General features: G+C 51.1%; 1 protein-coding gene across 1 annotated transcript in view; it reads right to left on the bottom strand.

Annotated features, from left to right (window-relative positions):
- Positions 1-259: 259 nt before the first annotated feature.
- Positions 260-20,165, bottom strand: part of CPNE2 (copine 2) — a 39,560-nt gene continuing 19,654 nt past the window's right edge. Inside the window, exons 6-16 of the mRNA XM_008638722.2 lie at positions 18,376-18,459; positions 15,194-15,283; positions 14,864-14,962; positions 13,978-14,064; positions 13,740-13,799; positions 10,863-10,996; positions 10,153-10,207; positions 6,085-6,136; positions 5,044-5,177; positions 1,744-1,980; positions 260-848 (exon numbers count right to left, since the gene is read on the bottom strand). Coding sequence (XP_008636944.1) covers positions 741-848; positions 1,744-1,980; positions 5,044-5,177; positions 6,085-6,136; positions 10,153-10,207; positions 10,863-10,996; positions 13,740-13,799; positions 13,978-14,064; positions 14,864-14,962; positions 15,194-15,283; positions 18,376-18,459 — 1,140 coding nt within the window. The 3' untranslated portion in view covers positions 260-740. The remainder of the gene's footprint in view (positions 849-1,743; positions 1,981-5,043; positions 5,178-6,084; positions 6,137-10,152; positions 10,208-10,862; positions 10,997-13,739; positions 13,800-13,977; positions 14,065-14,863; positions 14,963-15,193; positions 15,284-18,375; positions 18,460-20,165) is intronic.

Raw genomic sequence — 20,165 nt, 5'->3', positions numbered from 1 at the left:
GTTTGTTGTGGGGTCACTGGGGTTTTCCCAAGCACACAGACCCAGCTCAGGGAGGCATTAAGGGCATGCTGCCTTCCCCAGGATATCCACCTTCACTAAGTCTGCCTCTGGGATGCTGTCGTTGACAGCGTGCGGCTGATCCTGGGGCACAGCCAGCAGAGCATCTGAGGGACCAGGACAGGCCCTGTCAGGGTAACTCGAAACACCCAGCACTGCTGACAGTGTTAGCTGCTCCCAGACCTTCCCATCTAGGAGACTCTTGTTTTAAATGTCCAAGTTTCTTTATTAACCTGAGTATAACAAATATAACATGTACACAGTATAAAAATGAACACGGAACCTGACATGTACAGGTACAACGCAAATACATGAACTATACAACGACCAGTTCATTGCATGATAATAATATATTAAGCATTTCATTGCTTGGAAAAAGCAAGTTTTGATCATAAAAATTATATCCTGTACCACTGAAATTATACAAAGTACATTCAATACTGAAAAGTGACTCAACAGAGCAGGACCAAGGCATGGCCTGGCTGCTTAGTGTTACCTCGGGCCAAGACTGTACAAAATTAATCCAGACCCTTCGCTGGAATGAGTCTTAAGAACTTAGCAATTAAATTAAGAAGTACAAAGTGTTTCAGGGAGGGTATTCTTCTCTTAAAAGCATGTGGAACGTGCTTTCGGCAGGACCAACAGGCTTCGGCAACATGCAGAGGGTGCAGCCTGGCACAGCTCTACGCGGGCTCCGAGTTGATGGGTGGCAGGTTTTGGTGCTTGAAGTACTGCACAACTTGCTGGGGCAGCTCTGCCAGCACAGCTTTGGCCAGGGTCTCCTTGGGGACCTGTGAGCCAAAGGGGACCAACACCAGTGTTAGGACAGCCACAGGGGACCAACCAAGCAAACGTGTCTGGGCTATCCCCAACTCCAGATCTTCGCATTTCATTTAATACCCCCTAGAGTCTACTGATAGTCAGCATTTTATACACCTGGGATTATTATATTCTATACTACCCTTCCCTCCAGGACATAATTCACTGGTACAGAGGAATAAAACATGCTGGGTAGGTCAGAAAAAACAGGTATGAGTACCAGGAGGTGGCACAGAAAGACACCAGTAAGTTTCAGAAAAAGGGGAAGATAAGCACAAGCTGCATCCTTGGCAATCAATCCTGTGCCAGCAACAGCCTCTGCCCAGAGCTGTCTCCTGGATGATTGCAATGGACCATTCCACAGAGGGGATATGCAGGGCCAGTGCCACCATTGCCCCTTCCTACAGGGGATCAGTGGCATAGGGCTCACGCTCAGGACAACTAAGCATGAAGCCCTTGGTGTGTGGCACATCACGGGTGCTGGATGAAACCTGTGTGGGAGACACCAAAACCAGCACAGGACTGTGGCAAGGGACGTGAGCCCAGTGCTGCCCCACCCTGCTGCAGGAACCCAGACCCTGCTCTGAGTCACTGGTGTTTGCTCACACCCATCTGACAATGACAGGGGATGGAGAAACAGGGGGGAGCTCAGGTCCCACTAGAGATGCAGAGCCTCTCTGTCCCTGCCTGCAGCGCTGATTTATGTGATCCATGCTGGAGCATCCCTGAGGGATGGTAAGACAGAGTAAGACAGGCAGGTACCTCTTGCTTCTATCTACCTCTACCATGGTTGTTTGCTTCCAGGGTCATTTCCAGGCCTGACACCCCATTGCTCCCTGTGATCACCTCCCCGCTGCCCTCACTCACGTTGCGGAAATTCCGGAAGGGCACGAACTGGACGATGTCGCGCACGGCCTCCTCGCCGGTGTAGGAGCGCAGCACCCGACTGTCCCCATCCAGGAACTCCATGGCAGCAAAGTCAGCATTGCCCACGCCCACGATGATGATGGACATGGGCAGCTTGGACGCCTGCACCACGGCGTGCCTCGTCTCGTCCATGTCGCTGATCACCCCGTCTGTGATGATGAGGAGGATGAAGTATTGCTGTGGAGGGGAGGGCACAGGGTCAGACCCACTGGGATGCCAGCACCCTCACACTGCAGCCAGGGCTCACAGTGAGGGCTGTGAGTGGACAGGGTGCTTCACATGTCGAGGGATGGCAGGTCCCCTGGGGATTTGGGAGTGAGGTTCACCATTTCCCAGGACAGCTGGCATCACTCCCTTTAGCAGAACCCAGAAATTCAGGGTTCCTATTCCCCCTGGCTTTTGAAAGATCTTGAAGAAATAACAAACCAGGTCCCACTCCTAAATATTTTTCTGAATTACTGATTTATTGTACTTAATGATGCAAAAAACCCAACCTCTAAACTGTACAGGACTTTTATGTCAGGGCCAGGAGGAGTTCAGAGCTGGGACATGAGCCCAGCTGGGAGATTAAATCTCCCCCTGCCTGCACACAGTGGGGTGTGTTTTGGGGTGCTCCCCATCAACATCTCCCTGCACTGATGGGAAGCATCTCCCCTATTGCACTACCAGGCTGTGGGGCCATCCCATGCTCAGGGCTTGTCCATCTCCTGTAAAAAGCCATGGGTATGAGAGGCACTGAGAGGGGATGCAGAGGGTACCAGCAAGCTGGGGGATGACAGAGCAGCAGCATCAGAGGCTGCTCTCCTTCCCTTGGGAAAAGGAGGGCACCAGGAGCAGTCCTGCAGAGCTGTGGAAGGATGAACAAACAAACAGATGGGCAGATGGTCCTGCTGGACTCAGCTCAGCACATCTGAAGGATGTGGACCCCCCAAAATCCCATCTCCTCCATCTCCAGGGAAGGTAATGGCTCAATTTTGGCACATTACAGAGCTTGTGTGTGCTGGAGAAATGACGAAAACAAGCACTTAAGAGCATTAAAGCCTTTTGTTCCGCTCCTCATTCTTTCCATTTCCTCTGAAAACCGCTAGTGCAGCGTCCTGGAAAAGCAAAGGAGGGAGTGCTGCCCCAAGCCTGTTTTTCTGGTCTTCCTCCAGCCCACATCTCCTGAAACCTTCCCTAAGCTTCATCTTTTCTTGATGGTCTCCAGTGCTAAACTCCAAGGCTGCGCAGAGCTTAAACACAACCTGAGGACAGAGGTGAGGAGGTTTTCCCAAGCCAGACCCTTCCCCACTCCAGCCCCTTTTGATACATTAACCCTGCCTACACAGCACTGCCCAGGGTTTAGTTTTTATCTAAATATGAACTTTTGAGAGCAAATCATGGTGAAACATAAGTTTGCAGAGCAGATCTGCAACATGTGAGTCTAGAGGACAAGAGTAAACTTCAGGAGAGGACCTGCACTGGTCATAACTGGAAGCAGGACTCAGACCTCACCCTGTCTGGGAACGCGTATAGGGAGGAAGAGTATAAAACCTTGAGGGGAGCAGCTGAGAATGACTTTAAGCTGATTCTCCCCTTCCCTGCCTGGCCTCTCTACTGGAAACATGGAAAGGGCTATTTCCCTTTGTTCCCTTTTTTCTGTGAAATCCGTAACATGATCAGAGAAAAATGCTGGCAAGTATGCAGGAAAAGGGGTGGGGAGGCAGAGCTTGTCAAATGTTTATCACAACATATTTCAGAGGTCAAAAGGAGGAAGAGCTGATGCTGGGGATCAGCTTCAAAGCCCAGGGGCTGTGTAGGGGCGATGAGCATCACTATTAGCAAGGGAGCAGCGGGCACTGCTGGAAAGCATCACTGGGAGATTCCCCAAGGAGCAGCGACAGTTTTGGCAGTGTCAGTAAATGACAGCAGGAAAGGGGTGCTGGTGGCACCTCTGGGCTCCAGCTGCAGCACCCAGTCAGGGTGGAACCTACGCCAAGCCGCAATCAGAGCTGCTGGTGCACAGGGACCAGGCTGGGGGGTCCATGGCATACCAATCCAGCAGCACCTGCCTCCTTTCTCATCCTTTTGTTGTTAAAATGGCCGACCTCTGCATCCACATGGGCTCCTGGGATGATTCCTGATCCATTTGTTAATGATATCAGCAATTAGGTTCAGGAGGGTGAGCGGGACTTGAAGGGATTGGCAGCATTAAACAGCATGAGGTAAGAAAAGGGGCAGTTTGGATGCAGGGACCCTGCTGGAAAGGTGAGTTTTAATTCCCCAAAGCTTATTAATCCTTCCCCAAGAGACAAATGGTGTAATATCCCTCTGTCCCTCCCCCAGCCCCAGGATGTTTTAGTCTCCCATCCCTTAAGAGCTGAGGGCTCTGTTTGTGATCTATGTTGCTATGGAAAAACTACAAGGTTTTTTTGGTTTTATTTGAAATGCTGGGAGCAAGCGAGAGCGGGAGGAAGAGGAGGGCAGGTCCAGGCAGCCACTGAAGCTGTCAGCACCAGGGGTGGCTTTGATGCACGAGCTGAAGATGAGATGGAAGAGGAGAAGACCCCGGGGGAGTGAGATCCCTCATCAATAACGCTTTGTGCTGCCAAAAAAATGCCCGAGCCAAGCCAGGCTTGCCTCTGACGGCACTATTAGTGCCCATTATTTAAAATCTCCCTTGATTAAACTATTAGTGCCAGCAGAGGGGTGCAATTTGCATACGATTAGCGCCTCTGCTCAGTGCTGAGCCCGTGGGCTCTCCCTCCCCCACTGACAGTGACAGAGAAAATGAAAAAATGAGGAGCGACCTGGATCTGTGCTGAATTAAACCAAATTCCGTATTTCCTTATGCCTGGAGCTGGGAAGAGCAACAGCACTCACAGCAAGGCTGGAAAAGGTCCTCGTGGGGAAGAGGTTTCAGGTGTGATCCCACTTTGTTCCAGGCAGGAATCAGGGAAGCTTTTACCCCAACATCTCCTGCCATGCAACTGATGATGCCCAAGCTGAGCTGTTTTGGCCAGCAAAACCCAGGGGCCAGATCTACCATCCTCCATGGGCAGCCTGCTGTCACATGGACCCAAGGGAGCTCTATCTTGCAGACTTCTCATGCTCTTCACACCCCTAAGAGGACACCTTGGTCACCACTGACAAGACTGGACCCACAGAGAAGGGAAAGACACAAAACCCAGCTCAGGCTTTGTGTTCCCCTGCCCAAAGCCATCAGGACTGCCATCACATTACGGAATCTTACGGACTTACTGATGCAGTTTCCTGTTGGGTGGCTTGAGCTGCAAAACGAGCCACGTGGTTGATGATGGGGGAGAAGTTGGTGGGTCCGTAGAAGCGGATGTGGGGCAGGCAGGCAGAGTATGCTTGGACAATGCCCTCCACACCTTCAGGGAAAGCAGAGAAACCAGGCATTACAGAGTGTCACAACCCAGTTAGGAATCATTAGCTCATGCTGTCATGGAGCTGAAGTCAGATCTATTCCCCCCTCTTCCTGCCTGACTCATCCAGATCCACGAGTTTCTTCCACCCCAAATTTCTGAATATTCAAGCTTTGCTCTTTGGTCACTCTGCAGTGGGTCCTCAGACCTTCTGTGGTAGGGAAGCCTTTGTAGTGCCCACAGTCAATGAAGGCATCCTTTGGGACTGTGAAAAAATCTCAGAATCAGCCAAGGAGGAGGAGCAAAAAGAAAAGCAACTCCTGGTCTCTGAACATAACCAAAAAACAGATAGAGAGGGTCCACAGTAGCCCTTACCACTTCGGATCTGAGCAGTCCTTCAGCCATCACTGTGAGCAGCTCTCAGCTGCCAAATGGAGCATTAAGTCTGAATTCCCCATCTGCTAAACAGGCCCTGTGTTTCTTTCAGCCTTGCTGGGGGAGCAGACGGCTGGTAGGACACACCAGACAGCAGAGCGAAGGCGGATTTTACACAGTCTGAATCCAGTTGCATTTTACCCTGGGCCTTCCTACACACCCCCAAATTTTCTCTGCTTTCCTCTGAGTGTGCCTTTAGCATGTGCTCTGCTTCACCGCTCATGCCTGTCTCTGAACACGCCTTGAAAGACCTCCATGATCATAGAATGGTTCATGTTGGAAGGGACCTTTGAGATCATCTAGTGCCAACCATGCTGACATGGGTGGGGATGCCACCCACTAGATCAGGTTGCTCAGGGCCCCATCCAACCTGGCCTTGAACACCACCACGGATGAAGATGTCATTGAAGAAATGCAGAGGAAGGACAGAAAGCACTGAAGGCACCTAAGGAGTCCTAAAGGCCTGGTAGATGCTTACCTGAACAGAATGGATTCCTGGGATTGAAGTTAATGGCAAACTCATGGGATACCTGTGGAGAAGAAAAGACCCAAATTAAGTTGCAGGGCCAGTGCAGGGCAGGCAGCTCACTAAGAGTTTAGCTGATGCTGCAGGGCAGGTTTAGGTGTGATGCTTCCCTAGAGCAGAAACAGGTAGTCACAGAGTTATGGTCCATCCTGCTGGATCAGTGACACCTCCCAGCCCTCTGCTACCCAAACAGCAAACACAAACATGGTCAGGGCTGAGCAGCACTTGAGGATGAACCAGTTCCCCAGCGCCCCCATCATGGAGTCTCCTGAAATTATCACACCATACATTCTTCTACAGTTACCAAAGCAGGTTTGTCTCCGTGGCTTCCCACTGGCAGCCCAGAGGGGAAGCAGGCAGAAGGGAGGCTCTCAGCCAGTTGTGCCATCTCACCAGTCACTAGGAGAAATGACTTCATCCTATTACAGGTTATAAAGGGAGAAAACCCAAACTCATCACAGGGAGTCCACTCCTGGCAGCATCTCCATTCCCCATCTCTCTGCAGGAGGATGATGCCACAGCACATCCAAGATCCTTTAGCTTTTCCACCACCTCCTTTCAAGCTGAGGGAGAGGGTCTTGTGGGACACTGGCAAGAGCAGACAGCCCTCACACCTTGATCCCTGGCCTGATGCACTGGACAGCAGTTGCTTTGAACCTGTCTCTGCCAGCAAAGGCAGCGCAGCAGCCCAGCTGCAAGAAAGGGCTCCTGGCTGCCAGTATGAACCTTTCCAGTGCTGGTGTGGGTCAAGAGCCTGCTTGTGGAACAGCCACCACATGTGTGGGGTTAGGCATTCCTCACTCTGCTCCCAGCAATTTAGGCACTCTAAGAAGCAAACAAATTCTCAGGAGCATCAAGGATGTGCAACTGCCTCTTCCAGCACCTCTGAAAGTTGAAGGGGTGATTTGGGCTTTCAGGCCACCAGCTCAAGGACTCTGAAACAAAAAGGTCCCACCCTCTTCATGCCAGCATTACAAAACAAGAATATTGTCTCTCTCTCAGAAGGGTGGAGGTTTGCTGAGCTTTTCAGCAAGGGAATTGCTTGGGGACACGCATATTCCCAATGCTGGCAAAACGAGTGTCCTCCAAAGCGCCGTCTGAAGCCGGAGTCCTCCCAAGGCTGCAAATGCACCACGCGTCTGATTCAGACTTTCCAATTATGCTGGGCATTGTGTCAGAAGCAGCAGAAACTGTTTTTACAAGAGGCTGTAGGGTGGGAAATAGCAACCAAACAGAAGTAAAGTCAACCAAAAGTCTTCCCTGTGCTGCAAAGCTGATGGGCTGCCTGACTGGCCACAGCCTGCTCAGGTCTCTCCGGGCCTGCAGAGCACAACCAGGAACACTCACAGCCACCAGGTTAGAGACAAGCTGAATGCACAACTGTGTTTTGCGAACACCCCTTCTCACAGAAGCCTTGATTTTGGGCAATATACCCAAATTCAGCTGATTTGTGGTTGTAATGGGCTTGCTTCCTTTTTTTTTAAGAAGATATTCAAAATTCTGCCACAAGTATTTATAGACAAGGCAGGCAGAAATATTTCCATGTTTTGCACTGCAAAAGAGGGGTTTATCTTTCTTTTAAGAAGCAATGAAATGGTTTGAAGCTGCGTTCCTCACTGTCTACAGAGCAGAACCCCTACATGGCAGAAATGTTGCAAAACCTCCTCTGGAGTTTATGAATTTTACATATATATATATAAATATATATCTATCTCGCTTTCTCTATATATGTATCTGCTAAAAAATCAACAGGAGGGCTTCAAAATAACAAAAAATTTAAAAGAAAGGATGTCATTCTCTATTCAGCTTGTACTTTGAAAACAGTTTCTGTGGAGTCCAGTTAAATGTACATGGAGCACCTACAGGTATCCCATTCCCCAGAAACTCACAGGGAGAAACTTTTGAACCACCCCAAAGGGTACGACCAACCTCACAGAGGGTTCTCTGGCATCCCCCCAAGGAATCCCACCCCTGCCATGACTCAGTTTCCCTATATATAAAAGGCAAAAGGATGGGGGTTGCACATCGGTGAAGCCACCAGCTTCCTTTGGCTGATCCCATCTCCCAAATCCAGGTGACCGGTGTGGCTCCGACATAAAGAATCCTCCTCTCTGCTGCTGCCTTGCCTTTGCTCAGCCCCCAGAAACCACAACCCATCTGCTCCCCTCTCCTGTTCCCTGCTAGGAAACCACTCGAGGCTCTCTACAGAGCTGTTACACGCCAAGATGTTCTTTGACATTTCCAACGCGACTTTTGTGTGCAAAACATCTTGCTCCGATGGGCGCCTGAGAAGCGTTGGGGGAGCCATGGCAACGGGAGCACAAAGCACCATTTATACCTCTGTATCTCTTGGCAATCTTTACTTGGGTCTGTGGGTCCCTGCTCTCTGTCCACTGTCACAGGTTTTCACAAAGAGCTGCTGCTTTGGCTTTGAAATTACCCAACAAGCCTTGATAGCCAAAAAATCTTTTAATGAGTGAGTGGAGCCAGTGATGCTCAGAGAGAGCTGGGGTGAGATGAAGCCCCAGGCTGGAGTGGTGCAGGGAGATGCACCAGGGATGGCCCCACTGAAAACACAAGACAACTGATGAGTCATGGGCGACCTGCAGGCATGGGCCAAGCACCTGGGGAGGGAGAAGCTGCTCCCCGCTGGGGTTTACTTAGGCTTAGAAATCATTCTGGGCAAAAACAAGGAGTTTTTTTCTGGTAGCTTTTACAGAGCATCTCCAGGCCCACAGGAGGCTGCAGGAGGCACGTGCAGAGCCCTCAGCCAGCATCCTCAACCCAGTATCCACCTCCAGTCTTGTCAGAAGGGCTGTTTCCAACCCAGCAATGCCTTTCCTGTGGGCACTGACTCACACACATGGGCAGCAGAACGGGATGCTCACCATGATGATCCCGAGCTGCTGTGCTCTTTCCATCCCTACTGCATTTGCCATTCCCATTCTTCTCCCCAAGTAATAAATCCCTGGCAGCAGCTGGCTCTTAGACCTTGGAAGCTGCCTACCTAGATTTTCCCAACAAAAGGGATAAAGTGACAGACCAGAGACATTTGCAGGCCAAGGAGGATGAATCAGCCCCAAACTGCACATGGAGGGATCTCCTTCTGTGGCTGGCAAACAGCAAGAGCTCCCACTTGAGTCATATGAATTCTGGCTGCTGGGAGAACAGAGAAAAGCACAAAGCCGGAGCAGGCAGGACACCCCCAGCCACGAGGGCTGGCAGTGATGAGCTTCCCAGCCCAGTTCCCAGCTGCTCATGACTTATGTGCCCCGCTGTGCTCAGCCTAGAGCACAGCTCCCCTCCCACAGAACACAAAGGGCTCGCTGAGATTCAACCCCAGCCTGAAGCTGGGAACGCCTCAAAACCAGTGAGCAGAAAGAAAATGCACATGAAGGGCGTGAGCAAAGAGCGGCCAAAAGACCCAGCCAGTAATTAATGATGGTGGTGTCCCAGCACATTGTCTCAGCCATGAGAAGATGCTCCCCATCTGCCAGCCAGGCTGCAGGAACAGCCCCATTGCCCGCCCTCCAGATGAGCAGGATGCACAGCTCAGCCCTTGCAGGACCAGTGTCTAATCCTAACCAAAGATCAAGGTGGGTTTTTGGGAAAGCTCCTCTGCTTCAGTCCTTGCAGGCTCTGCCTGTGCAACATCACATCAAGGCTCCCCTGCTCCCAGCCCCCTTCCAGACTTAGCTGCCGTCTGACACATTCATCCAGAGGCCTTTTCCCTTCCCCAGAATTGTTCTTGCCTTCTGCCAGGAAAATGAATCAATGCCTGGCTCTGCCCATTAATGCCAGGGAGCTGCTGCTTTCATGCCAGTGCAGAATGAAGGAATGGGCTGCTTATGCCCCATCCTTGCCTTGCTGCCCACCCACACTGACACATCTCACCGGCTGAGGCTCCACATTTGCCTATTCCCCCTCTCACCAGCAGCTTTTCCCTGACCAAGCCCTGGCAGTTCTGCTCCTGCCCAGGCAATATCAGGACAAACCCATCTCAAACACTCAGCACTTCACCTTCCAGTCTGGCGGGAGCTGGGCGCCGAATCCCAGAGCAGGAAACATCTTGTCTCTAAAGAGAAGGAGGAAAACATATGGGTGTACTGACACACACAAGGCAGGCTTGCACAGCTTCTCCCAAAACATACAGTGCTTTTAAATGGGAGCTGAACAGAGAGAATAGATATCCCCCCCTGAATTTGATCTTTAGAGGAAAAAAGAGTCCAGCTTTGCTCTGTTTCCCTTAGAGACCAGGAGCATCCTCTTGCCCAAACACAGGCGTCCCTTGCAGGCATGTAACCCTGGAGATTTTAAAAAATAAACAATCCATTTTGGTCACAAAAGCCATCACAGTGAGAGCAAAATACGTCTGTTTTGTTTTCTCTATCAGTGTCTGAGATGATGTTTTTCTGATCTTCTCTCCACTCCACAGGATGCCTGAAGAATGAGGCAATCTGGGGTCACAGTAAACAGTAAACAACAGCAAGCTGAGGGCACCTGCCCCCAGAAGATGATGTTCCACCTCTGCTAACAATCCACAGCAGCAATGGGGGGAGAGGAGAAAGCCTGTCTCAACCCTCTCCTCCTGCACCCCAATGTTTATGGTAAATAACATCCTTAAGGTATTACTTAGCCCTGCATCAAGGCAGATGCATCCCAGAAGCCTCTTGGCAAGCCAGGGAAACATCTGCAAAACAGGGGTAGTGGCAGAAGGGCACGGTGCTTACGAGTCATAGTCCTGGATGATCTGGCCGACAGCCCAGATGGCCGACAAGTACTCGTTTGTCCCCAAGGGGTTGATGTAGTGCAAAGAGGAGGGTTCTTGGGGGTTCCCGTTGGAAGCTGTGAAGTCAATCCCAACCTGGAGGACAAGAGAGATGCATAAACCCATCCTCTGTCAGCAAATGCCACCAGAGACCTGGCCACCAAGCCTTCACTGCTGTGAGGCCCACACACAGTTCCCTCAAACCCCAAACCTCAAGTTTTTGAAAAAGTTTAACAAAATCCATTTCTGCACCTTCCCTGCAAAAAGCTGATTAAATACTACCTTAGGCAAAGTCATTCACTCTTACAGCTCCACTTTTCATCAATGAGCATCACATAAGGTGTCCCCAGGCAGCCCCTACTCCTGGAGCAAGCCATCACCACCTCCAGCTCAGGACTCTCGCTGCCCATCTCCCAGGAACTGAGCAGCCCCATGGCACCAAGGCAGCCAGGGCCATCTGGGTATTTGGATCTCAAGGTCTTTGACCAAAGAATAACAACCCTGAGCAGATCTTTCCCTGTAGGCAGGAACATCTGCTCTTCACCAGGCTTCCCCAGAGACCAATATATGCTGAGCTCTCAGGGGACTCTGTCAGAAAGGCACTCCTTTTCCTCCCTCCTCAATGAGGCTTTCTATTTAAAGGCATTTGTAGAAATGCCTCAGACCCAGATAAATCTGGTCAGAAGAGGCGAGATGCTGAGCCACCCAATTTGATATGACTGGGAAGGAAGAGTTGGGAAGAGGCAAACCCAAAATAACTCCACTGGCTAAATTGAGCTCAGGGATTCTGAGGGAGATTTTGCTCCATATCCATCATGGGAGAGGGCAAATGGCAGTTTGCCTGAGAAGGGACCTTGGCCTGGCTGGGATAAGAAGACATCACAGCCCAGGACGTGCCACCACCTTGTAGCAGGCTGGCTGGTAAAACAGGCATGTCAGGATTACTGAGCTCCCTGCGGGCTCTGTGGCTCACAGGCAGGAGCACACAGACACAGGGATGGCTCCAGTAACATTAAGCTGATGGCATGGAGTTGAGAAGGGTCCTTGCGTAGAGTTCCACAGAAAGCAGTTTATTGCTACAACCTGTGAAGGGTTCTAGAGGCAAATGACCCCGAGCATGTCACAGCTCGAGCTCAAGTACAGGGGTGTGGCTAACACCAGGAGCCAACCAGGCAATCAAACTGGGGTGCATTACCATAACCAAACACGGCATCCTGGGAGAGGCTCCTTTCCCTCACCATAACCACTAAGTCTTTGGCACCAGAGGCTGTCTTACCAAGAGCTCTCTCTGTCTCTTGTACCACAGGTCAATTGGCCGCCACATGGCAGGACAAGGGAACACGTTTTTAAACTGGAAGAGGCTGGGTTTGGATTGGAGGTAAGGGAGAAATGTTGCACGATGAGGGTGGTGAGGCACAAGTTGCCCAGGGAAGCTGTGGCTGCCCCATCCCTGGAAGTGTCCAAGAGCAGGTTGGATGAAGCTCTGGGCAACCTGGTCTAATGGAAGTTGTCCCTGCCCATGGCAGGGGGGTGGAATGAGATGATCTCTGAAGGTCCCTTCCAACCCAAACCACCCTATGGTTCCACGAAGACCCAACTTCTTCATCAAACAACTGTACGGCCTCACCAAACCTGTGGTTCACTTCTGTAATGCCCCTGCACCCAGCTCTGGCCAAGCCACCATGGCCAGAGAGCAAGAGGGAAACTGAGACACAGGGTGGGGGCTCAGTGGAGTCAGCCAGGCAGGGGCCCTGCTCATGCAAGCAATGTCATCAAGAGCAGGACTCGGGCAATGGGTCTGAGAGGGACACAGCTGGTCTGCTTCCAACACTAGGCATGTGACTGGGTCCAAAACTCTCTTCTCTGTGACTTCAGCCCTTCTCTCCCCTCCCCCTCCCTCGGTGGGGAGGACACCAGTGGCCTTTCCAAATTTCAGGGGGTGTGTGCAGCATCCTCCTTCCAGCTCAGGCGTTTCTGCAGTGGTGCACCCTTCGGAAACACACCCTTTGGACCAAAGATGCCTTGGGAGGAGGAGCCCTCCAATAACCAGCAGATCTTTAGATGGGGGGAAGATTTCTACATTCAAACCTAATTCACGCAAGAGCTCTGTACTACCAATAAATTCACTGATTTTCTCTTCTATTCACTCTCCAGCACCAAGACCAAAGCACACATAGGCAGAACAGCACACAAAAAGCTCTCCCAATCATTGCTGTTCCTATGGCAACTCTTCCTCCTCCTCCTACTCTTCCCCCATCATGTTTTCAGATAAAACAACAAAATACAAACTGAACTAACTGCGAGTGCCTGCGGCTCTCTGGATACTGCATGAGAAAAGTTTGCAGAAATTGAGAACCCCAGTTCTGCATTGTGGTGATTTCACTCAGGATTGTCATGTTCTTGCTTATTTACTCCTGATAAGCTGTGGTCCAGCTTGAAAGAAGGTGGAAATGTCAGTAACAACACAGAAAACCATCTCTTTAACATCCCAAAGCCTCTCATCTGGGTTCAGAATAAGGAGAGATTCCATAAAAAACCATGGGTGGTTAAAGCCTGAAGTAGGGAGAGAAGTTGGTGACATTTTGTGAAGGGTCAGAAGGTCTTTTTGAACATCTGGCCTTCAGCCAAAGTCCAGCCAGCGCCCTCCATGCTACTGGATGTACCTGAGCATCCCCAGAATCCCCAAACCCACATGGTTTAACAGCAAAACGGGCAGCTCCTCACTGTCATGAGAAGTCACCCCAAGCTGGTGCCGAATCTTACACAGAACCTCCCTCCCCAGTTCTGCCCATTACACAGCTGTTACTATCACTGGGCAAGGAGAAGCAAAAGTCCTTACGGTAAACATCAGTTGGCAGCCTCCCAGGATGTAGTCCAGGAAGGAGAAATCTCTGGTTATCTGAAAGAAAAAACAGAAAACCAGTGCTTCAGCAACTGTCATCACTGTCATCATTATTCAGGCTATGCAGGGCCTGTCCTTGGAAACATAAGGGAGGCAGAGGCAGAAGGGATGGGGGAGCTCTGAAAGACCCAAGCTCAGTCACGAGCTGAAGGAAACACGTCAGTGACATACTCACTTTGCAGGACTTGACAATGATGATCCCAGAGTTCTTGTAATTCTTTTTCTTCTTTTGCTTTTTGGGGTTAATGCACTCTAGCTCGAGCTGTAACACATAAGACAGACCCTGGTGTGAGAGCAGTGCTGGGCTGTGCCATGTGGCTGCAGATGCCACCAGCAGCATGTCCTGGGCATACCCTCCCTCCAGTGCTGAAAGAGAAGATTTTATTGCCAGGCTATAGGTTGCAAATCCAGAGGAAAAACGGGCTCAGTGTCTGCCTCTGGCACCCCCATCTTGTGCAGTCCTAGACAGGGCACTTTCATGCCTCAGTTTGCCCAGAGAGGAAACTCAATGCACCACACACGATGTTTTACACTCCCCTGTGCCTCAGCCAAGATCTGCTGGTTTGCAATCCTAGTGAAGGCAGCAGTGCAAAGCCCTGCTATCCAGGGGCCTTCACAACACACCTTCAGGCAGGAGGCATCTGCCAAGGACCTTGGCCAGCACTTCTGGGGAAAATGGGGACACCTTTGGCACAAAACTGGTGTGGAGCTGCATAGGACCTGCACTCCTGGGAACCAGGCTGCCCCTGCTGCAGATGCAGCCCCACCAGCAAGTCACACCTCCCCTTCTGGCCCCCCAAACCACAGGGCACCCCAAATTATGGGTGCTGCTTCAGACATCCCAGCAGAGCCTGATTTTCAGCAAAGTCTGCCTTAGCTCTCTCTAGCTCAGATGTTTTAACTACAACCATAGCCAGGGTCACTCACGGTGCGGGGGAAAGGAGAAAGGAATCTGGACTTGGCTTCTTCTCAGCACAGGTTGAAGGTGCAAGTACCAAAGTCTGTCACCAACCCCGAGGAGCCTCTTCCCCATTCTTCCCCAAAAGCATGTCAGCACTTACTGGAGAGGCATCTTGGGCTTCACACAACCTGGCCACTGAGGTCTGGAACTCCCCGATGAAGTCGTGTCCCCCATCACTGTCATAGTCGTAACACACCACCTGGGGTGGAAGGAGCACAAACCAGCCTCAGACACAGGAACTATCTCCTGCAAGGAAACATGCTGAAGTCCCCAACCTCTCCTGCTGGAGACCCCAAACAAGGTGTTTTTTGTTGTTTTGGACATTTGTTGCTTTGGGTTTTTTTAATGAGCCAGTCATGGGGGTTTAGATGTTTAACAGTCAGTCCCAGAGGCTGATCCCCACAATACAAGCCAGAGGGCTGCCCCTTACCTTTATCAGCTTCTCCATATCTCCATCACACAGTGACACCAAAGGCACAGTGAACGGCTTCCAGACAGGGTCCAGTGTGTATTTGATCACCTGGGGGTGTGAGCAGAGGGATGCTGTTACAATGGGCACATCCACAGGTAGAGATCAGGACAAAGCAGGGACACACCTCCAAAAGTGACCCTGAACCAGGTTCTCAGTGGGACAGGCCAGGCAAGGCAAGCCTGTCTCAGCCCTCTCCTGCCTCCGTAACTGAGACACAGCAGCTTCCCCTCCTCAGGCTGCAGAACGTGTGAGTTAAACCAGGTTTGTTTTCGTTGCATTGGGTGATTTATCCACCTCTGGGAGCAATTAAACGAAACTGCCTGAGAGAACAGCTGTGCCACCCTGGGCAGCATGGCACAGCCATGCCCAGAGTACAGCCTTGCCCAGAGCACAGGCACAGCCACTCACCCCACAACTCCCAGGCCAGCAGCTACTATTTATGCCCTCTGCATCCCACTGCTTGCCCCCTACTCATTGCTTACAGCCCCCGAACACCCAAACACAGCCTGAATCCATGTGGGGTCTGACCACCACGAAGATGGAGCAGCAAGATGCTGCAACCAGCTCTGGAAAGCCAAAACAGCCCTGGGCACATTAAGCTCTCTTGTCTCATCTGTGTAACATCTGCTGCCTGAGCTGGAGAAATATTAATTGATGCTTTTTGACATTTCCTGAGAGAATGCATTCACTCAGTAGAAACCTAAGCAAACTCGAGCGGGCTCCAGGCACACGCTGCGTACATCGGAGGTGCCTGCGGGGCAGGCAAAGATCCTCTTTCACAAAAGGTGTGGTGCTCACAGAGAAAGAGATTCACATGGATATTAAGAAAGTTAGGCATAAGCAGCAAATTAACCCTTCTCTGTTCAAGGCAAACATGGGGGATATCTGGCATGGAGGACCTTGGATCTTTGCAGCTGGAACAGTCACAGCACAGAGCAGCGAGGAAGAGATTCATGGCTGCTGCTGCGGGCAAACAGCTGCACGGGACCTGGAATGGGCATCTTGTTTGACAGCCAGGCTCTTACTGAGAGCAGGGGAAACCTGCAGGAACAGTTTAGTTGAATTTGTAAACACCTCCTCCAGGAGTGTGGAAGAGCAGGGGGAGCCCACACACCCCAGGATGCTGCCCACAGGCTGCCAGGTCACCAGGGAGGGTGGGGAAGGATCCAGTATCTCCAGCTGAGCATTCACACTTGTGCTTAGATAACAGGCTGCAATAGTGCACTAATCCTGCCCTGTCAGACCTGCCCTGTTCGTTGTGGCAGGAGAAATGCCAGCATCAGACTGAGAGCTGGTTATATTCCTGCACCGAAAGCTGGAAGAATGGAGAACTTTATTTCTTTGTATCCAGCCTAGTAACACAAAGATGGTCACAGAATCATAGAATGGTTTGGGTTAGAAGGAACCTTAAAGATAATCCAGCTCCAAACCCCTGCCATGGGCAGGGACACCTTCCACTAGACCAGGTTGCTCCGAGCTCTGTTTCAACCTGGCCTTGAACACTTCCAGGGATGGGTCACCTAACGTGGGATTCCTCCCAGGGCAGCTGGATGCATTTGGGGCTGGTAAGGTGCAGGCTGTTGGAGCATCCATTACTTGAAACAAAACTTGGCTAGACCTTGATCCAGTGAGACAGGACAGTGGAGGAACTGGGCAGCAACTCAGAGGAAACACCAGTACAGACATCTGCTCCCCACAAACCTGACATGCTTATGGAGATCCCAGCAATGGCTGGTGCACAGTCACCTTCCCAAATCCCACGCCTCTTCCAGGAGGTAGGACTGGAGGCCACTGCAAATCCCCACATCTGAGAAACACGTCTTGTTGAGTCAAAGCCCAGCTACCCACACTGAATCATGAGGAAAAAGCCAAGCAAGGTCCCAGCCTGCTCCCACAGAAATACAGGAGAAATACTAAGGTTGATATGAACTAAATATGCACAGAAAGGTGTGTGGGAAAGCACCGAAAAATAAACAGCAGAGCTGGGGTTGTAAGGATGGCCTGTACTGGTACCACAGGACACAAGGTGTTACCCACACCCTGGTGCTCATGTGCATGTGGGTGTGTGAGTGAAGGAAAACCTCATGGACTTCACACAGATGTGGTAAAACCGAACATATGGAGAGACTTTGTAAATAAACACCACTTTCTCCTTCCACCTCAGCTCACCCTGTGTTTTGTTACAGCAGTTTCATGTGATGGTACAATAGGCTCCTTAACCAGGCCTTGAGGGGGCAAGAAAAGGGATGGAAAAAGAAGGGTGTGAGATGGGGTGGAATGGAGCTCTCTTCCTCTGCCATGGAGGCTGCTGTGAGTTCCCCCTGCCAGTGATTCCCCTCCTCTCTCTGCCAGCTGGCCCGAACTACGTGCAAACTAAAAAAGCCTTGAAACAAGCTTTGAGGAGAAGAAAATAAGCAGTTGAAAAGTACTTATTAGTCCATTGTTAAAGCAGAAGCCAGTCTGTTTCTCCCTGCCCGTGCTGTGCCTGGTATTTCTAACATCACTGGCTTTAGCAGCTCGAGATTGTAACCAGAGGGAGCTCGGATCAAAATATCACAGCAGGTATAAATGAGGGAGAGGAGGGCTCAGCCAGCCCTGATCAGATCCACCAAGACCTGGGGTCTCTGCCTCCTTGGCTGTGGCTCTGGCTCAATGAGACATGAGGCCAAGTGCTCATGCACTGAAACTGGAGGTGCCTGAACACCCAGCTTAGGGGAAGGTGTGGCAAAAGCTCATTTTAACCTTTCCCCACCTCACACCACCTCTCTCCACCATCTCCCCAGGTCACAGCTCATCCTGATACTCCAGCAAGTGGAGGGAGAGTGGTCCACAGCTCAGTCTAAGCCCAGGATGAGCCTAGAGATTATCTTGGGCTTCAAGACCATCTCCCTGTCTGCATGCTAGATACAGCAGTGAACAGTACAGAAAAGATCTCAAGACTTTGCTGGCCTCAGTGAATCTTCATCTGCTGGAGTCCAGCAGCCTCAGCTGGACACCCGGAAGAGAGCTGTAAGGTTTTGAAATCCCTGGATCTCCACCCTGCTCTACAGGCAGTGGATAACACCATGAAGGGCAAGAGAAGCTGATGTGAGGATGGAGGATGGGGGTGTCTGAGCAGCTCAGGTTGGAGTTTTGCTCACCTCTGTTCTATGAACCAGCATCCACTTCCCATCGTCACCTGGTTTATGAAACTCCAAGAAGGGATCTGACTTCCCAAAAAGGTCCTGGAGGGAGAAGAACAGGATGGGTTACATGGTGCTCTGCAAGCAGCAGAGGTCCAAGAGAGATGTTACCCTGGCAGTGCCAGCCCTGCAGACATTCTCCTGTCCTCATGGGGCCGGGTCAGGCACACTGGCAAACAGGCAGCACCCATGGCCAGCATCCTGCCCACCTCCCCATCCTGGTTGTGTGAATCCCCTTGATTTCCCCACCACATTTTTGGGTGTGTTGGCACCCCAGCACGTGCCTGTACCCGACAAGCTCTCTGGACACAGATGCCACGGAAAACAACCCCAGCTGGGAGGCAGCTGCGTTTGGGCTTGGAAAAACATCCACAGCTTCAAAGGAGAAACAGAATTATGAAGTGTCTTAGGGGAGGAAGGAAAAAAAATCCACCCTCCTACACACAGCAGTACAGCATAAGCAGAGGAAATCTTTAAGGAGCGAGCTGCCCTGGTGTTGACAGAGATCATGTAACACCCTCTGAGATACGCAGCCCTGAGTCAGTGTGTGCTGCCTCTCCTGCCAGCATCTCCTCAGATAATCCCCCGACAAAGGGCTGCTGCTTTATGAGGAATATGTACACATACACACACGCCCCTGCTGGGAATCAGCACGGGGGCTGCTTCGGCACCCGCAGCCCGGGGAAGCAGGAGGCGCTGGTGGCACTGACAGGGAAACTCCAGCTTGTCTAGGCAGAACTTCATTCCCATTCAGAAAAAACCAAGAAGTTGCTAACAAGAAACCAAGTCCCAAATATTCCAGACAATCTATTGAGAGCTCAAGTTATTTCAGTTGGGTATTCCTCCTAGAGGGAGATGGGTGTCTGAGTCCTTCAAAGAGCTGGAGGAGCTCTCTGTGGGTTTGAACAGGAGCTTTTTGGGCTTCTGAGTGATGCAGTGGGGATGCAAGGCGCTGTGCATGGAGGAGGGGGAAACATGGACACTCCAGGATCGCCTGTCCACAACCAGCCCAGGAGATGGCAGCTGGGATGCACATGGGTTCTAGCGATGTCCCAGCAGAAAATCTGTCAACATTTCTATCTAAACCCTGTTTCTGAAGCCAGACAGAAAAGTAAATCACAGCAAAGTGTTTTGGCTTGGGGAAACTACAACCTGCTTCAGTCAAAATTCTTCTGCAGAGAAGCAGACCATAAAGGCTCACAGGGATGCTCCCTGGTGAGATGAGGTTATTTTTTTCCTACCCTTTTTCACACGTTTATAAGATAGAAACACAAGCCATTCCTTCTGCAGCATTATGGTTATAGCACAGCTCTGATCCTGCTCACCCACCACCTGGATTTGGCACTTTCAGGCTTCATAGATGGATTAAAGAACCAGGGGTGGGTACCCGACCCTGCCTGTGCTCACTTAACCTCCAACCCAATGCAGCTTCATCAGCACCAACCCAGCGTGGGCTGGTGGAGGCAGCAGCTCCGAGGGCAGCGGGGAGCTTTGAAGGATGCCTGCTGCCATCCCACATGGATCAGCCTGGCTTGCAAGTCTGGTCAGCCTTGTTCTGTTCAAAGCAGAGTAGGAGATGCCTCCAAGCCACAAGATTGTGGGCTGCTATTTTAAAACATCAAACCCACACACATCTCACCCCTGCAAACCTGGCGGGAAATGGAAACTGAGCAACCAAAGAAGCTCAGCAGACCAGATCGATCTGCAAATTGGTCCAGGAATCTAAATGATCCAAACTGGTTTTTACA

This window comes from Corvus brachyrhynchos, unplaced genomic scaffold, assembly GCF_000691975.1.
Source record: "Corvus brachyrhynchos isolate BGI_N302 unplaced genomic scaffold, ASM69197v1 scaffold26, whole genome shotgun sequence".
Lineage (NCBI taxonomy): Eukaryota > Metazoa > Chordata > Aves > Passeriformes > Corvidae > Corvus > Corvus brachyrhynchos.
The sequence above is the reverse complement of the archived record's forward strand: the minus strand, read 5'-3'. Positions and strand labels throughout refer to the sequence as shown.